This window comes from Cyclopterus lumpus, chromosome 22, assembly GCF_009769545.1.
Source record: "Cyclopterus lumpus isolate fCycLum1 chromosome 22, fCycLum1.pri, whole genome shotgun sequence".
In the NCBI taxonomy this organism is placed as follows: domain Eukaryota; kingdom Metazoa; phylum Chordata; class Actinopteri; order Perciformes; family Cyclopteridae; genus Cyclopterus; species Cyclopterus lumpus.
In genome coordinates this window covers 23,381,191-23,399,439 of record NC_046987.1, presented here as the reverse complement: position 1 = coordinate 23,399,439, position 18,249 = coordinate 23,381,191, and the positions used below count along the sequence as shown (strand labels likewise).

The following is an 18,249-nucleotide window of genomic DNA, read 5'->3' as shown; positions in this document are numbered from 1 at the left end:
GTGTCTTTACATCTCTATGTGTCTTTACATCTCTGTCTTTACGTCTCTGTGTCTTTACATCTCTGTGTCTTTACGTCTCTGTCTTTACGTCTCTGTCTTTACGTCTCTGTGTCTTTACGTCTCTGTGTCTTTACATCTCTGTGTCTTTACGTCTTTACATCTGGGTCTTTACGTCTATGTGTCTTTGCGTCTATGTGTCTTTACGTCTCTGTGTCTTTACATCTCTGTCTTTACGTCTCTGTGTCTTTACGTTTTTACGTCTGTCTTTACATCTCTATGTGTCTTTACGTCTCTGTGTCTTTACGTCTCTGTGTCTTTACGTCTCTGTCTTTACATCTCTGTGTCTTTACATCTATATGTGTCTTTACATCTCTGTGTCTTTACATCTCTGTGTCTTTACGTCTCTGTCTTTACGTCTCTGTGTCTTTACATCTCTATGTGTCTTTACTTCTCTGTCTTTACGTCTCTGTGTCTTTACATCTCTATGTGTCTTTACATCTCTGTGTCTTTACGTCTCTGTGTCTTTACATCTCTATGTGTCTTTACTTCTCTGTCTTTACGTCTCTGTGTCTTTACATCTCTATGTGTCGTTACATCTCTATGTGTCTTTACGTCTCTGTGTTTTTACGTCGCTGTGTCTTTACATCTCTGTCTTTACGTCTGTGTCTTTACGTCTCTATGTGTCTTTACATCTCTATGTGTCTTTACGTCTGTGTCTTTACATCTCTGTGTCTTTACATCTCTGTCTTTACATCTCTGTGTCTTTACGTCTTTACGTCTCTGTGTCTTTACGTCGCTGTGTCTTTACATCTCTATTTGTCTTTACGTCTCTGTCTTTACGTCGCTGTGTCTTTACATCTCTATTTGTCTTTACGTCTCTGTCTTTACGTCGCTGTGTCTTTACATCTCTATTTGTCTTTACGTCTCTGTGTCTTTACGTCTCTGTATCTTTACATCTCTGTCTTTACGTCTCTGTGTCTTTACGTCACTGTGTCTTTACGTCTGTGTCTTTACGTCGCTGTGTCTTTACGTCTCTGTGTCTTTACGTCTGTGTCTTTACGTCGCTGTGTCTTTACATCTCTATTTGTCTTTACGTCTCTGTGTCTTTACGTCTCTGTGTCTTTACGTCTCTGTGTCTTTACATCTCTATTTGTCTTTACGTCTCTGTGTCTTTACGTCGCTGTGTCTTTACATCTCTATTTGTCTTTACGTCTCTGTGTCTTTACATCTCTGTCTTTACGTCTCTGTGTCTTTACGTCGCTGTGTCTTTACGTCGCTGTGTCTTTACGTCGCTGTGTCTTTACGTCGCTGTGTCTTTACGTCGCTGTGTCTTTACGTCTCTGTGTCTTTACATCTCTGTGTCTTTACGTCGCTGTGTCTTTACATCTCTGTCTTTACGTCGCTGTGTCTTTACATCTCTCTCTGTCTTTACGTCTCTGTGTCTTTACGTCGCTGTGTCTTTACATCTCTGTCTTTAAGTCTCTGTCTTATGTCTGTCTTTACATCTCTGTGTCTTTACGTCGCTGTGTCTTTACATCTCTGTGTCTTTACGTCGCTGTGTCTTTACGTCTCTGTGTCTTTACGTCTCTGTGTCTTTACATCTCTGTGTCTTTACGTCGCTGTGTCTTTACATCTCTGTCTTTACGTCGCTGTGTCTTTACATCTCTGTCTTTACGTCGCTGTGTCTTTACATCTCTGTCTTTACGTCGCTGTGTCTTTACATCTCTGTCTTTACGTCGCTGTGTCTTTACATCTCTCTCTGTCTTTACGTCTCTGTGTCTTTACGTCTTTCTTCATATGTGTTGGTGACAGGCTGCAGGAGCTGAAGTCGGACAGCACAGCAGTGGCGAGCAGTGGCAGTGGGACTCCTCAGCCAGTCAGCAGCTCGGTACGAATCCTGGCTCAGGCACTCGCTCACATCGAGCAAGGCATCGAGAGGCGCTTCATCAAAGCTCCGCTGGGTGAGTCACATGATAATACATTGAATACTAGTAATACTAATACACGTTTACAGCTGTGAAAATCAAAAAACTAAAAATAGTTACTCCATCAATGATACTAATCTAATATTAGTATATATAATCCTATAACAGCCTACTTTTACTTTGATTATATACTTTTACATCAGCAAGAGTTTGAAGTGTTTTTTAAATGGTGGTTTTAGGGTGAGCTGAGCTGAAAAGGCAACTGGCAGCATTTCAAAGTTTCACAGCAACGATGTGATTGGCAGAAGGAAACTGCAGAACCGGGAGAGAGCCAGAGATTGTGAAGGAGTGTAAAGAAGGTGTTCAAATGTTATTCATATGAATCACATTTGAATAGTGAGAGTTTGGTGATTGGACTCCATGCTAAAAGTAAGATAATCGAAGGGGTAGTGATGCTGAGGTCAGATAAGGCAGAATCCCCCAAAAGAGAATTTGTTTTATATGAATAAATACCTACTGCTGCAGAGATTTCTCAGCAAAATTGAGCTTGCTTGAGTTGAAGTTAAACCAGAGTTAAGAGGGGTCCAGTTAAACAAAGCAGGGTCTCGATGGGCCGCAGCTCCGGATAGTTGCTTGTTCACTTCGCTCGGCTTCTAGCAATCGGCTTGTAGCTCCTTCACTTCGAGCTAAACACTCAACAAAATCACGATTGTTTGCTGTGCTGGCTCCTCATTGGTGGAACGAGCTCCCCATTGACATCAGGACAGCAGAAAGTCTCTACATCTTCCGTCGCAAACTAAAACACAACTTTTTCGACTATACCTTGAATAGGGAAGGTAGAGCCGTAGTAGCACTTTAGTAGCACTTAAATGGCTCTTACTGATAGCACTTTGTAGTTTAACTTTATTGAAGAAATTGTACTTGCTTGATGCTTGTTGTTCTGAGTTTGGACTCATGGTTTAATGCACTTATTGTAAGTCGCTTTGGATAAAAGCGTCAGCTAAATGACATGTAATGTAGTTGGGGTCACGTAGACCCCAGCTCCGGATAGTTGGGGTATTGATGGACCAGCTCCGGATAGTTGGGGTCACGCTCAGGATAGTTGGGGTATTGATGGACCAGCTCAGGATAGTTGGGGTCACGTAGACCCCTGCACAGGATAGTTGGGGTCTTGATGGACCAGCTCCGGATAGTTGGGGTCACGTAGACCCCAGCTCCGGATAGTTGGGGTATTGATGGACCAGCTCTGGATAGTTGGGGTCACGCTCATGATAGTTGGGGTATTGATGGACCAGCTCAGGATAGTTGGGGTCACGTAGACCCCTGCACAGGATAGTTGGGGTCTTGATGGACCAGCTCCGGATAGTTGGCGGTCACGCTCAGGATAGTTGGGGTATTGATGGACCAGCTCAGGATAGTTGGGGTCACGTAGACCCCTGCACAGGATAGTTGGGGTATTGATGGACCAGCTCCGGATAGTTGGGGTCACGCTCAGGATAGTTGGGGTATTGATGGACCAGCTCAGGATAGTTGGGGTCACGTAGACCCCTGCACAGGATAGTTGGGGTCTTGATGGACCAGCTCCGGATAGTTGGGGTCACGTAGACCCCAGCTCCGGATAGTTGGGGTATTGATGGACCAGCTCTGGATAGTTGGGGTCACGCTCATGATAGTTGGGGTATTGATGGACCAGCTCAGGATAGTTGGGGTCACGTAGACCCCTGCACAGGATAGTTGGGGTCTTGATGGACCAGCTCCGGATAGTTGGCGGTCACGCTCAGGATAGTTGGGGTATTGATGGACCAGCTCAGGATATTTGGGGTCACGTAGACCCCTGCACAGGATAGTTGGGGTATTGATGGACCAGCTCAGGATAGTTGGGGTCACGTAGACCCCAGCACAGGATAGTTGGGGTATTGATGGACCAGCTCCGGATAGTTGGGGTCACGTAGACCCCTGCACAGGATAGTTGGGGTATTGATGGACCAGCTCAGGATAGTTGGGGTCACGTAGACCCCTGCACAGGATAGTTGGGGTCTTGATGGACCAGCTCAGGATAGTTGGGGTCACGTAGACCCCTGCACAGGATAGTTGGGGTCTTGATGGACCAGCTCTGGATAGTTGGCGGTCACGCTCAGGATAGTTGGGGTATTGATGGACCAGCTCAGGATAGTTGGGGGTCACGCTCAGGATAGTTGGGGTATTGATGGACCAGCTCAGGATAGTTGGGGGTCACGCTCAGGATAGTTGGGGTATTGCTGGACCAGCTCAGGATAGTTGGGGTATTGCTGGACCAGCTCAGGATATACACCGTTTGACCCTGTCTGGTTTGACTGTTATTTAGTAGAAGGCGAGAAGCAGCTTTAGAGAGAATATGAAGGTTTTGCATAAATTAGATAATGCTATGCCAGGTCATCATCATGTTCTCTTGAATGACATCAGGAGAAGATGATGTGATACGAGAGCAGTCATCATCTCCTTCTCAAACTAAAGTGCATTTGAGTAGACATGTCTTTGTTTGCTCACAGGTGACGAAGACTCAAAGAAAGACCACAAGAACAAGAAGAACAAGAAGAAGGACGATGACCAGGCTAGTGATGGTAGGACAGGATTATTTTTATTATTATTATAACAATATCATTCTTTTTCATTTGAGATCAAAACTATTTTGGTCTGATCTCATTAACAGTCTGCAGAAAACTCACTTTATACTACCATCTGTCTCTATTTGCCCCATCTGTCTCCCTTTGCCCCATCTGTCTCCCTTTGCCCCATCTGTCTCCCTTTGCCCCATCTGTGTCTCTCTTTGCCCCATCTGTCTCTCTTTGCCCCATCTGTGTCTCTCTTTGCCCCATCTGTCTCTCTTTGCCCCATCTGTCTCTCTTTGCCCCATCTGTCTCTCTTTGCCCCATCTGTCTATTTGCCCCATCTGTCTATTTGTCCCATCTGTCTCTTTGTCCCCATCTGTCTCTTTGTCCCCATCTGTCTCTTTGTCCCCATCTGTCTCTCTGTCCCACCTGTCTCTCTGTCCCATCTGTCTCTTTGTCCCATCTGTCTCTTTGTCCCATCTGTCTCTCTTTCATCTGTCTCTCTTTGCCCCATCTGTCTCTTTGCCCCATCTGTCTCTTTGCCCCATCTGTCTCTTTGCCCCATCTGTCTCCCTTTGCCCCATCTGTCTCTCTTTGCCCCATCTGTCTCTCTTTGCCCCATCTGTCTCTTTGCCCCATCTGTCTCTTTGCCCCATCTGTCTCTTTGCCCCATCTGTCTCCCTTTGCCCCATCTGTCTCTCTTTGCCCCATCTGTCTCTCTTTGCCCCATCTGTCTCTCTTTGCCCCATCTGTCTCTCTTTGCCCCATCTGTCTCTCTTTGCCCCATCTGTCTCTCTTTGCCCCATCTGTCTCTTTGTCCCCATCTGTCTCTTTGTCCCCATCTGTCTCTTTGCCCCATCTGTCTCTTTGCCCCATCTGTCTCTCTTTGTCTGTCAGACGGCAGTGACAGCAGCCGGGTCAGTAAGACTGTGTTGGAGCGATGGAGGGAGTCTCTTCAGATCTGTTCAAGTCTTTCTCAGGTCAGAAACCACGTCCTCATTTCTAATGGAGTTTATGTGATGTGTTTATTGTGGGATTGACATGCTGATGTTTGTCTCCAGGTGTTTGTTCACCTGTCCAGTCTGGAGAGAAGTGTCCTCTGGTCTCGCTCCGTCCTCAATGCTCGCTGTCGCATCTGCAGACGCAAAGGAGATGCCGACAACATGCTGCTGTGTGACGGCTGTGATCGAGGACACCACACCCACTGTCTGAGGCCCCGCCTCAAGGTATGCTAACCACACCCACTGTCTGAGGCCCCGTCTCAAGGTATGCTAACCACACCCACTGTCTGAGGCCCCGTCTCAAGGTATGCTACCCACACCCACCGAGGCTCCTCCTCTAGGCTCTATATTAGCATCATACTAACACTAAACACATGTCTGCTTGTCTCAGTCGGTTCCAGAAGGAGACTGGTTCTGTCCAGACTGTCGACCCAAACCAAGCCGCCTTCCAACCCGTCACCGCTCTTCTGTTGAGTCGTCGGGGGAAAAAGAGGAGGAGTCGTCGGGGGAAGAAGAGGAGTCGGAGGAGTCGGAAGAAGAAGAGGAGGAGGAGGAGTCGGAGGTAGAAGAGGAGTCTGAGGAAGAGTCAGACAAGGAGAAGGAAGAAGTAGTGAGGTAAGTGTGGAAATATTCAACCTTCTCTAATTATAGTGAGATCCGTCTCAAACAGTAGCTTCTCCTCTCGAAATCTCTGCAGAACCAAGAAAAACCAGGCCCCGCCCCCTAAAGGCAAATGTCAACAAGCCCCGCCCCCTAAAGGTCAACAGGCAACGCCCAAAGGTCAACAAGCCACTGCCAAGAACAACATGCCCGCCTCGACGGGAATAAACACATCCGCCTCCAAGTCAGTATCTGTTCTAGACCTGCTCCCAGTTTACTGTAGACCTGATCCCAGAGAACTGTAGCTCTGTAATTCCAGATTCTATCCAACCACAGGTCTTCAGGTAAGAAGGCCACACCCCCCACAGTGAAAGCCAACACGTCTGCAGGTAAAGCTCCGGCTCGTTCTGGGAGTCGTGTCAGCGCCCGTCTGAGCCTCGAGATCCTGGCACCAAACAGGAACACCAAAACCTCATTGGGTCCGACCGATCCCCGCAAAAGACCGCAAACAGGTAGACAACCAATTAATAAACAGGTAACACCTGCTAACAGGTGACCATATGAAGGCCGGTTTATGTGGAGCACTGACCTCATTAGAATGTAGAACCAGGAAGTGATGTCTCTTCTTGGTTCTCCAGTTACCGTTTCTGAGCTTGATGCTGATAAACACCTGTAAAACCAGTAAACATCGACAGTGACCTCGCCCCTCTGCTCCTCCTCCAGACGTAGCTCCGCCTCTCAAACCCTCCAGACCCGTCCTCCCCCCTTCATCCTCCTCCCCTTCGTCTTCATCCAGCCGACGCTCCTCTGGCAGGAACTACGGCGTCCACGAGCTGTCGGCCTGCGAGCAGCTGACTGTGGAGCTCGTCAGACATGAAGACAGCTGGCCTTTCAAGAAGCTGGTGTCCCGGACTCAGGTACACTATATACACCTTGACACACAGGTATGTAAATATGTAGACACTAGGACACACAGGTATGTAAACACCTGGACACACAGGTATGTAAACACCTGGACACACAGGTATGTAAACACCTGGACACACAGGTATGTAAACACCTGGACACACAGGTATGTAAACACCTGGACACACAGGTATGTAAACACCTGGACACACAGGTATGTAAACACCTGGACACACAGGTATGTAAATATGTAAACACCTGGACACAGGTATGTAGATATGTAAACACCTGAACACACAGGTATGTAGATATGTAAACACCTGGACACACAGGTATGTAAATATGTAAACACCTGGACACACAGGTATGTAAATATGTAAACACCTGGACACACAGGTATGTAAACACCTGGACACACAGGTATGTAAACACCTGGACACACAGGTATGTAAACACCTGGACACACAGGTATGTAAACACCTGGACACACAGGTATGTAAACACCTGGACACACAGGTATGTAGACACCTGGACACACAGGTATGTAGATATGTAGACACCTGGACACACAGGTATGTAAATATGTAAACACCTGGACACACAGGTATGTAGATATGTAAACACCTGGACACACAGGTATGTAGATATGTAAACACCTGGACACACAGGTATGTAAATATGTAAACACCTGGACACACAGGTATGTAGATATGTAAACACCTGGACACACAGGTATGTAGATATGTAGACACCTGGACACACAGGTATGTAGATATGTAGACACCTGGACACACAGGTATGTAGATATGTAGACACCTGGACACACAGGTATGTAGATATGTAAACACCTGGACACACAGGTATGTAGATATGTAGACACCTGGACACACAGGTATGTAGATATGTAGACACCTGGACACACAGGTATGTAGATATGTAAACACCTGGACACACAGGTATGTAGATATGTAAACACCTGGACACACAGGTATGTAGACACCTGGACACACAGGTATGTAGACATGTAAACACCTGGACACACAGGTATGTAGATATGTAGACACCTGGACACACAGGTATGTAGATATGTAGACACCTGGACACACAGGTATGTAGATATGTAGACACCTGGACACACAGGTATGTAGATATGTAGACACCTGTCTAACTTGTCTTGTCTGTCTGCCTGTAGGTCCCTGACTACTATGACATCGTCAAAAAGCCGATTGCTCTCAGCACCATTAGAGAGAAAGTCAACAACTGTGAATATCAGACGGCAGGTGAGGACTCACACACTCAGACAGACACACACACACAGGTGACTTCAAAAAGCCAGTAGATTGACCCTGAAGGCGTTATTTCCCTGTGATGGTAAAGTGTGTGTGTGTGTGTGTGTGTCCCTGTAGAGGAGTTTGTCTCTGACGTGGACCTGATGTTCTCCAACTGTCTCCAGTACAACCCTCGCCACACCACCGAGGCCAAGGCGGGGCATCGCCTGCAGCAGTTTTTCCACTCTGAGCTCGACAGGCTCGGCCTATCGGAGCGCAGCGCTCCGCCGGCCAAGCACTCCCGACACTAAACCAAACGCACCCTTGTGACCTCACCGCCGTCTTCTCTGCTTATTGGTCCAGGGACGAGGCGCCCCCTCCTCATGGACTGATGAGTTGCTTCATGACCTTTGACCCACCCCCGCCCCCCAGTGACAATCAAAACATTTCATCGGCAACATGACTGCAGGGGCAAAAGGTCACGAAGGCAAACGCCAACAAACCTCCTCAGACTGTTAACCAGAGACCACGTGATCACAGTTCAGGGGTCTGCCACCTGTTGACCTTCCGGGTCGTTGCTTCCTGTCCTTGTTAGTGGACAGACGTTTCTGTAGGACAGACACAGGAGGGTCCACTCGGTTAGAAAAGTAACAACCACTAAACAAAGCTATTTAAATTAGTTTTCTCTCAGGGACAAAAAAAAATTAGATTTGAATGAAAAATGTTTTCTACCGTGCAGCAGAGTCACCATGGCAACAAGTTTTCAGGCTAAATCTCTTCAACTAGTTTAGACGTAATCTTCATTTGGGTGTTAACATGAATAAAAGTGAAATAAACAATAGTAATGAGATTCTCACTGATTTTAGCCTTAAAGGGACAGTTACACATTAGTCTTTCACCTGTGTGTGTGTGTGTGTGTGTGTGTGTGTGTGTGTGTGTGTGTGTGTGCATTGAGGCTTAGCATAGTGTAGCATAAAGACTAACGCCAGATGTGAAATGGCTTTAGATGAAAGTAAAAATAAATTAATATGTGAAACTGTCCCTTTAGTGATAAACCTGCATCTCTGGTTTTGTAGTTTTTATGTATTCGAGTTCAACAATGTTCTTCCTGCTTTCGGCTGTTTTTGTTTGTTTGATGTGTTCTTCTTCTGTGGTGTTAGTGACTGCTACAGCTCAGTCAGAGTGTGAGTGTGTGTGTGGAAGTCAGCTGTACACGACACTGGAGCCGCCGCTGCGTATTTATTTAGTTCTGCGTTGGCTTTATTTTTTATTTATGACATAGTTTCCTGATGCTGTTTGTTCTCATTTAAAAAATAAATGGACTTTTATACCCAGCTGCTGTCTGATGCTGTTTATTCTTATAGCCCTGAACCATCCCTAACTAACCAGTTTTAACTACAGCCCTGAACCATCCCTAACTAACCAGTTTTAACTATAACCCTGAACCAGTCCTAACTAACCAGTTTTAACTATAGCCCTGAACCATCCCTAACTAACCAGTTTTAACTATAGCCCTGAACCATCCCTAACTAACCAGTTTTAACTATAGCCCTGAACCAGTCCTAACTAACCAGTTTTAACTACAGCCCTGAACCATCCCTAACTAACCAGTTTTAACTACAGCCCTGAACCATCCCTAACTAACCAGTTTTAACTATAGCCCTGAACCAGTCCTAACTAACCAGTTTTAACTACAGCCCTGAACCATCCCTAACTAACCAGTTTTAACTATAGCCCTGAACCAGTCCTAACCAACCAGTTTTAACTATAGCCCTGAACCAGTCCTAACTAACCAGTCCTAACTATAGCCCTGAACCAGTCCTAACCAACCAGTTTTAACTATAGCCCTGAACCAGTCCTAACCAACCAGTTTTAACTATAGCCCTGAACCAGTCCTAACTAACCAGTTTTAACTATAGCCCTGAACCAGTCCTAACTAACCAGTTTTAACTATAGCCCTGAACCAGTCCTAACTAACCAGTCCTAACTATAGCCCTGAACCATCCCTAACCAACCAGTCCTAACTACAGCCCTGAACCAGTCCTAATCAACCAGTTTTAACTATAGCCCTGAACCAGTCCTAACCAACCAGTTTTAACTATAGCCCTGAACCAGTCCTAACTAACCAGTTTTAACTATAGCCCTGAACCAGTCCTAACCAACCAGTTTTAACTATAGCCCTGAACCAGTCCTAACTAACCAGTTTTAACTATAGCCCTGAACCATCCCTAACCAACCAGTCCTAACTACAGCCCTGAACCAGTCCTAACTAACCAGTTTTAACTATAGCCCTGAACCAGTCCTAACTAACCAGTTTTAACTATAGCCCTGAACCAGTCCTAACCAACCAGTTTTATCTATAGCCCTGAACCAGTCCTAACTAACCAGTTTTAACTATAGCCCTGAACCAGTCCTAACCAACCAGTTTTAACTATAGCCCTGAACCAGTCCTAACCAACCAGTTTTAACTATAGCCCTGAACCAGTCCTAAATAACCAGTTTTAACTATAGCCCTGAACCAGTCCTAACTAACCAGTTTTAACTATAGCCCTGAACCAGTCCTAACTAACCAGTTTTAACTATAGCCCTGAACCAGTCCTAACTAACCAGTCCTAACTATAGCCCTGAACCAGTCCTAACTAACCAGTTTTAACTATAGCCCTGAACCAGTCCTAACTAACCAGTCCTAACTATAGCCCTGAACCAGTCCTAACTAACCAGTTTTAACTATAGCCCTGAACCAGTCCTAACTAACCAGTTTTAACTATAGCCCTGAACCAGTCCTAACTAACCAGTTTTAACTATAGCCCTGAACCAGTCCTAACTAACCAGTTTTAACTATAGCCCTGAACCAGTCCTAAATAACCAGTTTTAACTATAGCCCTGAACCAGTCCTAACTAACCAGTTTTAACTATAGCCCTGAACCAGTCCTAACTAACCAGTCCTAACTATAGCCCTGAACCAGTCCTAACTAACCAGTTTTAACTATAGCCCTGAACCAGTCCTAACTAACCAGTTTTAACTATAGCCCTGAACCAGTCCTAACTAACCAGTTTTAACTATAGCCCTGAACCAGTCCTAACTAACCAGTTTTAACTATAACCCTGAACCAGTCCTAACTATAGCCCTGAACCAGTCCTAACTAACCAGTCCTAACTATAGCCCTGAACCAGTCCTAACCAACCAGTTTTAACTATAGCCCTGAACCATCCCTAACCAACCAGTTTTAACTATAGCCCTGAACCATCCCTAACTAACCAGTTTTAACTATAGCCCTGAACCATCCCTAACTAACCAGTTTTAACTATAGCCCTGAACCAGTCCTAACTAACCAGTTTTAACTACAGCCCTGAACCATCCCTAACTAACCAGTTTTAACTACAGCCCTGAACCATCCCTAACTAACCAGTTTTAACTATAGCCCTGAACCAGTCCTAACTAACCAGTTTTAACTACAGCCCTGAACCATCCCTAACTAACCAGTTTTAACTATAGCCCTGAACCAGTCCTAACCAACCAGTTTTAACTATAGCCCTGAACCAGTCCTAACTAACCAGTCCTAACTATAGCCCTGAACCAGTCCTAACCAACCAGTTTTAACTATAGCCCTGAACCAGTCCTAACCAACCAGTTTTAACTATAGCCCTGAACCAGTCCTAACTAACCAGTTTTAACTATAGCCCTGAACCAGTCCTAACTAACCAGTTTTAACTATAGCCCTGAACCAGTCCTAACTAACCAGTCCTAACTATAGCCCTGAACCATCCCTAACCAACCAGTCCTAACTACAGCCCTGAACCAGTCCTAATCAACCAGTTTTAACTATAGCCCTGAACCAGTCCTAACCAACCAGTTTTAACTATAGCCCTGAACCAGTCCTAACTAACCAGTTTTAACTATAGCCCTGAACCAGTCCTAACCAACCAGTTTTAACTATAGCCCTGAACCAGTCCTAACTAACCAGTTTTAACTATAGCCCTGAACCAGTCCTAACTAACCAGTTTTAACTATAGCCCTGAACCAGTCCTAACTAACCAGTCCTAACTATAGCCCTGAACCAGTCCTAACTAACCAGTTTTAACTATAGCCCTGAACCAGTCCTAACTAACCAGTTTTAACTATAGCCCTGAACCAGTCCTAACTAACCAGTTTTAACTATAGCCCTGAACCAGTCCTAACTAACCAGTTTTAACTATAGCCCTGAACCAGTCCTAACTAACCAGTTTTAACTATAGCCCTGAACCAGTCCTAACTAACCAGTCCTAACTATAGCCCTGAACCAGTCCTAACTAACCAGTTTTAACTATAGCCCTGAACCAGTCCTAACTAACCAGTTTTAACTATAGCCCTGAACCAGTCCTAACTAACCAGTTTTAACTATAGCCCTGAACCAGTCCTAACTAACCAGTTTTAACTATAACCCTGAACCAGTCCTAACTATAGCCCTGAACCAGTCCTAACTAACCAGTCCTAACTATAGCCCTGAACCAGTCCTAACCAACCACTTTTAACTATAGCCCTGAACCATCCCTAACCAACCAGTTTTAACTATAGCCCTGAACCATCCCTAACTAACCAGTTTTAACTATAGCCCTGAACCAGTCCTAACTAACCAGTTTTAACTATAGCCCTGAACCAGTCCTAACCAACCAGTTTTAACTATAGTCCTGAACCAGTCCTAACTAACCAGTTTTAACTATAGCCCTGAACCATCCCTAACCAACCAGTCCTAACTACAGCCCTGAACCAGTCCTAACTAACCAGTTTTAACTATAGCCCTGAACCAGTCCTAACCAACCAGTTTTATCTATAGCCCTGAACCAGTCCTAACCAACCAGTTTTATCTATAGCCCTGAACCAGTCCTAACTAACCAGTTTTAACTATAGCCCTGAACCAGTCCTAACCAACCAGTTTTAACTATAGCCCTGAACCAGTCCTAACCAACCAGTTTTAACTATAGCCCTGAACCAGTCCTAAATAACCAGTTTTAACTATAGCCCTGAACCAGTCCTAACTAACCAGTTTTAACTATAGCCCTGAACCAGTCCTAAATAACCAGTTTTAACTATAGCCCTGAACCAGTCCTAACTAACCAGTCCTAACTATAGTCCTGAACCATCCCTAACTAACCAGTTTTAACTATAGCCCTGAACCAGTCCTAACTAACCAGTCCTAACTATAGTCCTGAACCATCCCTAACTAACCAGTTTTAACTATAGTCCTGAACCAGTCCTAACCAACCAGTTTTAACTATAGCCCTGAACCAGTCCTAACTAACCAGTTTTAACTATAGCCCTGAACCAGTCCTAAATAACCAGTTTTAACTATAGCCCTGAACCAGTCCTAACCAACCAGTTTTAACTATAGCCCTGAACCAGTCCTAACTAACCAGTCCTAACTATAGTCCTGAACCATCCCTAACCAACCAGTCCTAACTACAGCCCTGAACCAGTCCTAACTAGTTGAGTTATACTAGATGTAATGGTACTATTGTTAGATAAGAGAGAAGATCATCCTTTTAGTCCCACAGTGGGGACATTTACAGGATTAGAATTTGTTTTAAAACAAGTGACATAAACAGTAAGCAGGAAGGACTTGTGGTTCCTCTCCTTCACACACCGGGGGTGAAGCAGCCGGTGATGGAGCTGTGCAGAGCTGCTAGTGTCCTGCATGGGGGATGGGGGTGTTGTCCATCAGGGATGATAACTTAGCCATCAGCCCCCTGTCTCCCACCACCTCCACCATATTCAATTAAATTCAGTTTATTTTGTAGGGCCAAGGCAGGAGGCCAGGTCCAAGCCAGGGGCTGGATTCAGCCCGGATGCAAGAAGCAAGGACCAGCTTCAGACACAGCCAGGTCCAGACCCGATGAGGCGAGAAAACACAAAGACTCTGAGGAAGAAGTAGAGTTAGTAATGGGCAATGAAGAGGAGATGGGTGCTCAGTGTATCCTAAAACATCCCCCAGCAGCCTATAAGCCTATAGCAGCATATCAAGGGGCTGGACCAGGGCAAACCTGATTCAGCCCTAACTATAAGTACTATTAAAGAGGAAAGTCTTAAGTCTATTCTTGAATGAGGTGACTGTGTCTGCCTCCAGGACTGAAAGTGGAAGCTGGTTCCATAAAAGAGAAGCTTGATAACTGAAGGCTCTGGCTCCCATCCTACTTTTTAGGACTCTAGGAACCACAAGTAGCCCCGCATTTAGTGAGCAGCTCTCTAGTGGGGCAATATGGTACTACAAGCTCCTTAAGATATGATGGTGCATCACCAATCAAGGCTTTGTAGGTGAGGAGAAGAATTTTAAATGTGATTCTTGATTTTACAGGGAGCCAGTGCAGAGCACCTAATACAGGAGTCATGTGATCTCTTTTCTTAGTTTTTGTGAGTACACGAGCTGCAGCATTCTGGATCAACTGGAGGGATTTAAGAGACTTATTAGAGCAGCCTGATAATAAGGAGTTGCAGTAATCTAGTCTGGAAGTAACAAACGTGTGAACCAGCTTTTCTGCATCTTTTTGGGACAAGATGTGTCCGATTTTTTAAATGTTACGTAGATGATAAAATGCAATCCTTGAGATTTGCTTCACGTGGAGTTAAAGGACAAGTCTGGGTCAAAGATAACTAGAGATTCTTTACAGTGGTGTTGGATGCCAGGGCAATGCCATCTACAGAAACCACATCACCAGATAATTGATCTCTGAGGTGTTCAGGGCCAGTAAAATAACTTCAGTTTTGTCTGAGTTTAACATCAGGAAGTTGCAGGTCATCCATGTTTTTATGTCTTTAAGACATTCTTGAATTTTAGCGAGCTGGTTGGTCTCCTCTGGTTTGATCGATAGATATAATTGAGTATCATCTGCATAGCAATGAAAGTTTATGCAGTGTTTCCTGATAATGTTGCCCAAAGGAAGCATATATAAGGTAAATAAAATTGGTCCAAGCACAGAACCTTGTGGAACTCCGTGATTAACGTTGGTGGTCATTGAGGCTTCATCGTTTACAAATACAGATTGGGATCGATCTTATAAATAGGATTTAAACCAACTTAGTGCGGTACCTGAAATGCCAATCGACTGATCCAGTCTCTGTAATAGGATGTCATGATCAATGGTGTCGAACGCAGCACTAAGGTCTAACAAGACCAGTACGGAGATGAGTCCTTTATCAGCACTAAGGTCTAATAAGACCAGTACAGAGATGAGTCCTTTATCAGCACTACGGTCTAATAAGACCAGTACAGAGATGAGTCCTTTATCAGCACTAAGGTCTAACAAGACCAGTACAGAGATGAGTCCTTTATCAGCACTAAGGTCTAACAAGACCAGTACAGAGATGAGTCCTTTATCAGCACTAAGGTCTAACAAGACCAGTACGGAGATGAGTCCTTTATCAGCACTAAGGTCTAACAAGACCAGTACAGAGATGAGTCCTTTATCAGCACTAAGGTCTAACAAGACCAGTACGGAGATGAGTCCTTTATCAGCACTAAGGTCTAACAAGACCAGTACAGAGATGAGTCCTTTATCAGCACTAAGGTCTAACAAGACCAGTACAGAGATGAGTCCTTTATCAGCACTAAAGGTCTAACAAGACCAGTAAAGAGATAAGTCCTTTATCAGCACTAAGGTCTAACAAGACCAGTACGGAGATGAGTCCTTTATCAGCACCAAGGTCTAACAAGACCAGTACAGAGATGAGTCCTTTATCAGCTCTAAGGTCTAACAAGACCAGTACGGAGATGAGTCCTTTATCAGCACCAAGGTCTAACAAGACCAGTACAGAGATGAGTCCTTTATCAGCACTAAGGTCTAACAAGACCAGTACGGAGATGAGTCCTTTATCAGCACCAAGGTCTAACAAGACCAGTACAGAGATGAGTCCTTTATCAGCACCAAGGTCTAACAAGACCAGTACAGAGATGAGTCCTTTATCAGCACTAAGGTCTAACAAGACCAGTACGGAGATGAGTCCTTTATCAGCACCAAGGTCTAACAAGACCAGTACAGAGATGAGTCCTTTATCAGCACCAAGGTCTAACAAGACCAGTACAGAGATGAGTCCTTTATCAGCACTAAGGTCTAACAAGACCAGTACAGAGATGAGTCCTTTATCAGCACTAAGGTCTAACAAGACCAGTACAGAGATGAGTCCTTTATCAGCACTAAGGTCTAACAAGACTATAGTACAGACTTTTGGTCCCCCACAGGCTGTTGGTTGGGCCCCTTGTATCCAGCCTTGAGGCACTTCCAGACCCCACTGGTGTTATTCTGCTGCAGCTGATCCTCAATCTTTGTCCTGTAGTCATTTGTTCCTCTTCCTCAGCTCCCTCTGCCCAGTCCTCAATTCTTTCTTGTTACCAGATCTAAAGACTTCTTCTCCTTTATTGCCATCTATGGTTTGTGGTTTCAGAAGCATCGTTCAGTCCTTACGGTGTTTTTAACACAGAAGTTAGTGTAGTCCATGATGCAGTCAGTGAGACCGTCGGTCCTCCACTTGGCATCAGGGAATACCAATATATTAATAATCTATATATATATATATATATAATACACATAGCTGACTCAAAGCTCCTTCAGGGCCTCCTCGGCTGTTCGGCTCCTCCCCCTCCCTCTCTCTCTCCTCCCCTGCCCCCTCCCTCTCTCTCCTCCCCCCTCCCTCTCTCTCCCCCCCTCCCTCTCTCTCTCTCCTCCCCCCTCTCTCTCCTCCCCCCTCTCTCTCCTCCCCCCTCCCTCTCTCTCTCTCCTCCCCCCTCTCTCTCTCTCCTCCCCCCTCCCTCTCTCTCCTCCCCCCCTCCCTCTCTCTCCTCCCCCTCCCTCCCTCTCCTCCCCCTCCCTCCCTCTCCTCCCCCCTCCCTCTCTCTCTCTCCTCCCCCCTCCCTCTCTCTCTCCTCCCCCCTCCCTCTCTCTCCTCCCCCTCGCTCTCTCTCTCTTCCCCCTCCCTCTCTCTCCTCCCCCCTCCCTCTCTCTCTCCTCCCCGCTCCCTCTCTCTCCTCCCCCTCCCTCTCTCTCCTCCCCCCTCCCTCTCTCTCTCCTCCCCCTCCCTCCGTCTCTCTCTCCTCCCCCTCCCTCCGTCTCTCTCTCCTCCCCCCTCCCTCTCTCTCTCCTCCCCGCTCCCTCTCTCTCCTCCCCCCCTCCCTCTCTCTCTCCTCCCCCTCCCTCCCTCTCCTCCTTCTCTCTCCTCCCCCCTCCCTCCCTCTCCTCCCCCCCTCCCTCTCCTCCCCTCTCCTCCTCCCCCTCCCCCTCCCTCTCCTCCCCCCTCCCCCTCCCTCTCTCTCTCCTCCCCCCGCCCTCCCTCCCTCTCTCCTCCCCCCTCCCCCTCTCTCTCCTCCCCCTCCCTCTCTCTCTCCTCCCCCGCCCACTCTCTCTCTCTCCGCCCCCTCTCTCTCTCTCTCCTCCCCCTCCCCCGATCTCTCCGCCCCCCTCCCCCTCTCTCCTCACCCCCTCCCTCTCTCTCCTCCCCCCCCTCCCTCTCTCTCCCCCCCCCCCTCTCTCTCTCTCCTCCCCCCTCCCTCTCTCTCTCCTCCCCCCTCCCTCTCTCTCCTCCCCCTCGCTCTCTCTCTCCTCCCCCTCCCCCTCCCTCTCCCTCTCTCTCTCCTCCCCCCTCCCCCTCTCTCCTCCCCCCCCCCTCTCTCTCGCCCCCCCCCTCCCTCTCTCTCACCTCCCCCCCCCCTCTCTCTCTCCTCCCCACCCTCTCTCTCTCCTCCCCCCTCCCTCTCTCTCCTCCCCCCTCCCCCTCCCTCTCCCTCTCTCTCTCCTCCCCCCTCTCTCTCTCTCCTCCTCCCCCCTCTCTCTCTCTCTCCTCCCCCCTCCCTCTCTCTCTCCTCCCCCCTCCCTCTCTCTCCTCCCCCCTCCCTCTCTCTCTCCGCCCCCTCTCTCCCCCTCCTCCCCCCTCCCTCACTCACTCCCCCCCCCCCCTCCCGCCCCCCTCCCCCCTCCCTCTCTCTCTCCTCCCCCCTCC

The 18,249-nt window shown here is 46.8% G+C and overlaps 1 protein-coding gene across 8 annotated transcripts in view; it reads left to right on the top strand.

Moving 5' to 3' along the window:
* baz1a (bromodomain adjacent to zinc finger domain, 1A) overlaps positions 1 to 9,622 on the top strand; it is a 34,998-nt gene extending 25,376 nt beyond the window's left edge. For all 8 annotated transcript variants that reach the window (XM_034563007.1, XM_034563010.1, XM_034563011.1 and 5 more), the window contains 10 exons: positions 1,813 to 1,961; positions 4,454 to 4,525; positions 5,411 to 5,493; positions 5,575 to 5,739; positions 5,906 to 6,129; positions 6,212 to 6,358; positions 6,451 to 6,626; positions 6,838 to 7,031; positions 8,213 to 8,300; positions 8,427 to 9,622. In XM_034563007.1, coding sequence (XP_034418898.1) covers positions 1,813 to 1,961; positions 4,454 to 4,525; positions 5,411 to 5,493; positions 5,575 to 5,739; positions 5,906 to 6,129; positions 6,212 to 6,358; positions 6,451 to 6,626; positions 6,838 to 7,031; positions 8,213 to 8,300; positions 8,427 to 8,599 — 1,471 coding nt within the window. In that variant the 3' untranslated portion in view covers positions 8,600 to 9,622. The remainder of the gene's footprint in view (positions 1 to 1,812; positions 1,962 to 4,453; positions 4,526 to 5,410; positions 5,494 to 5,574; positions 5,740 to 5,905; positions 6,130 to 6,211; positions 6,359 to 6,450; positions 6,627 to 6,837; positions 7,032 to 8,212; positions 8,301 to 8,426) is intronic.
* Positions 9,623 to 18,249: the final 8,627 nt, after the last annotated feature.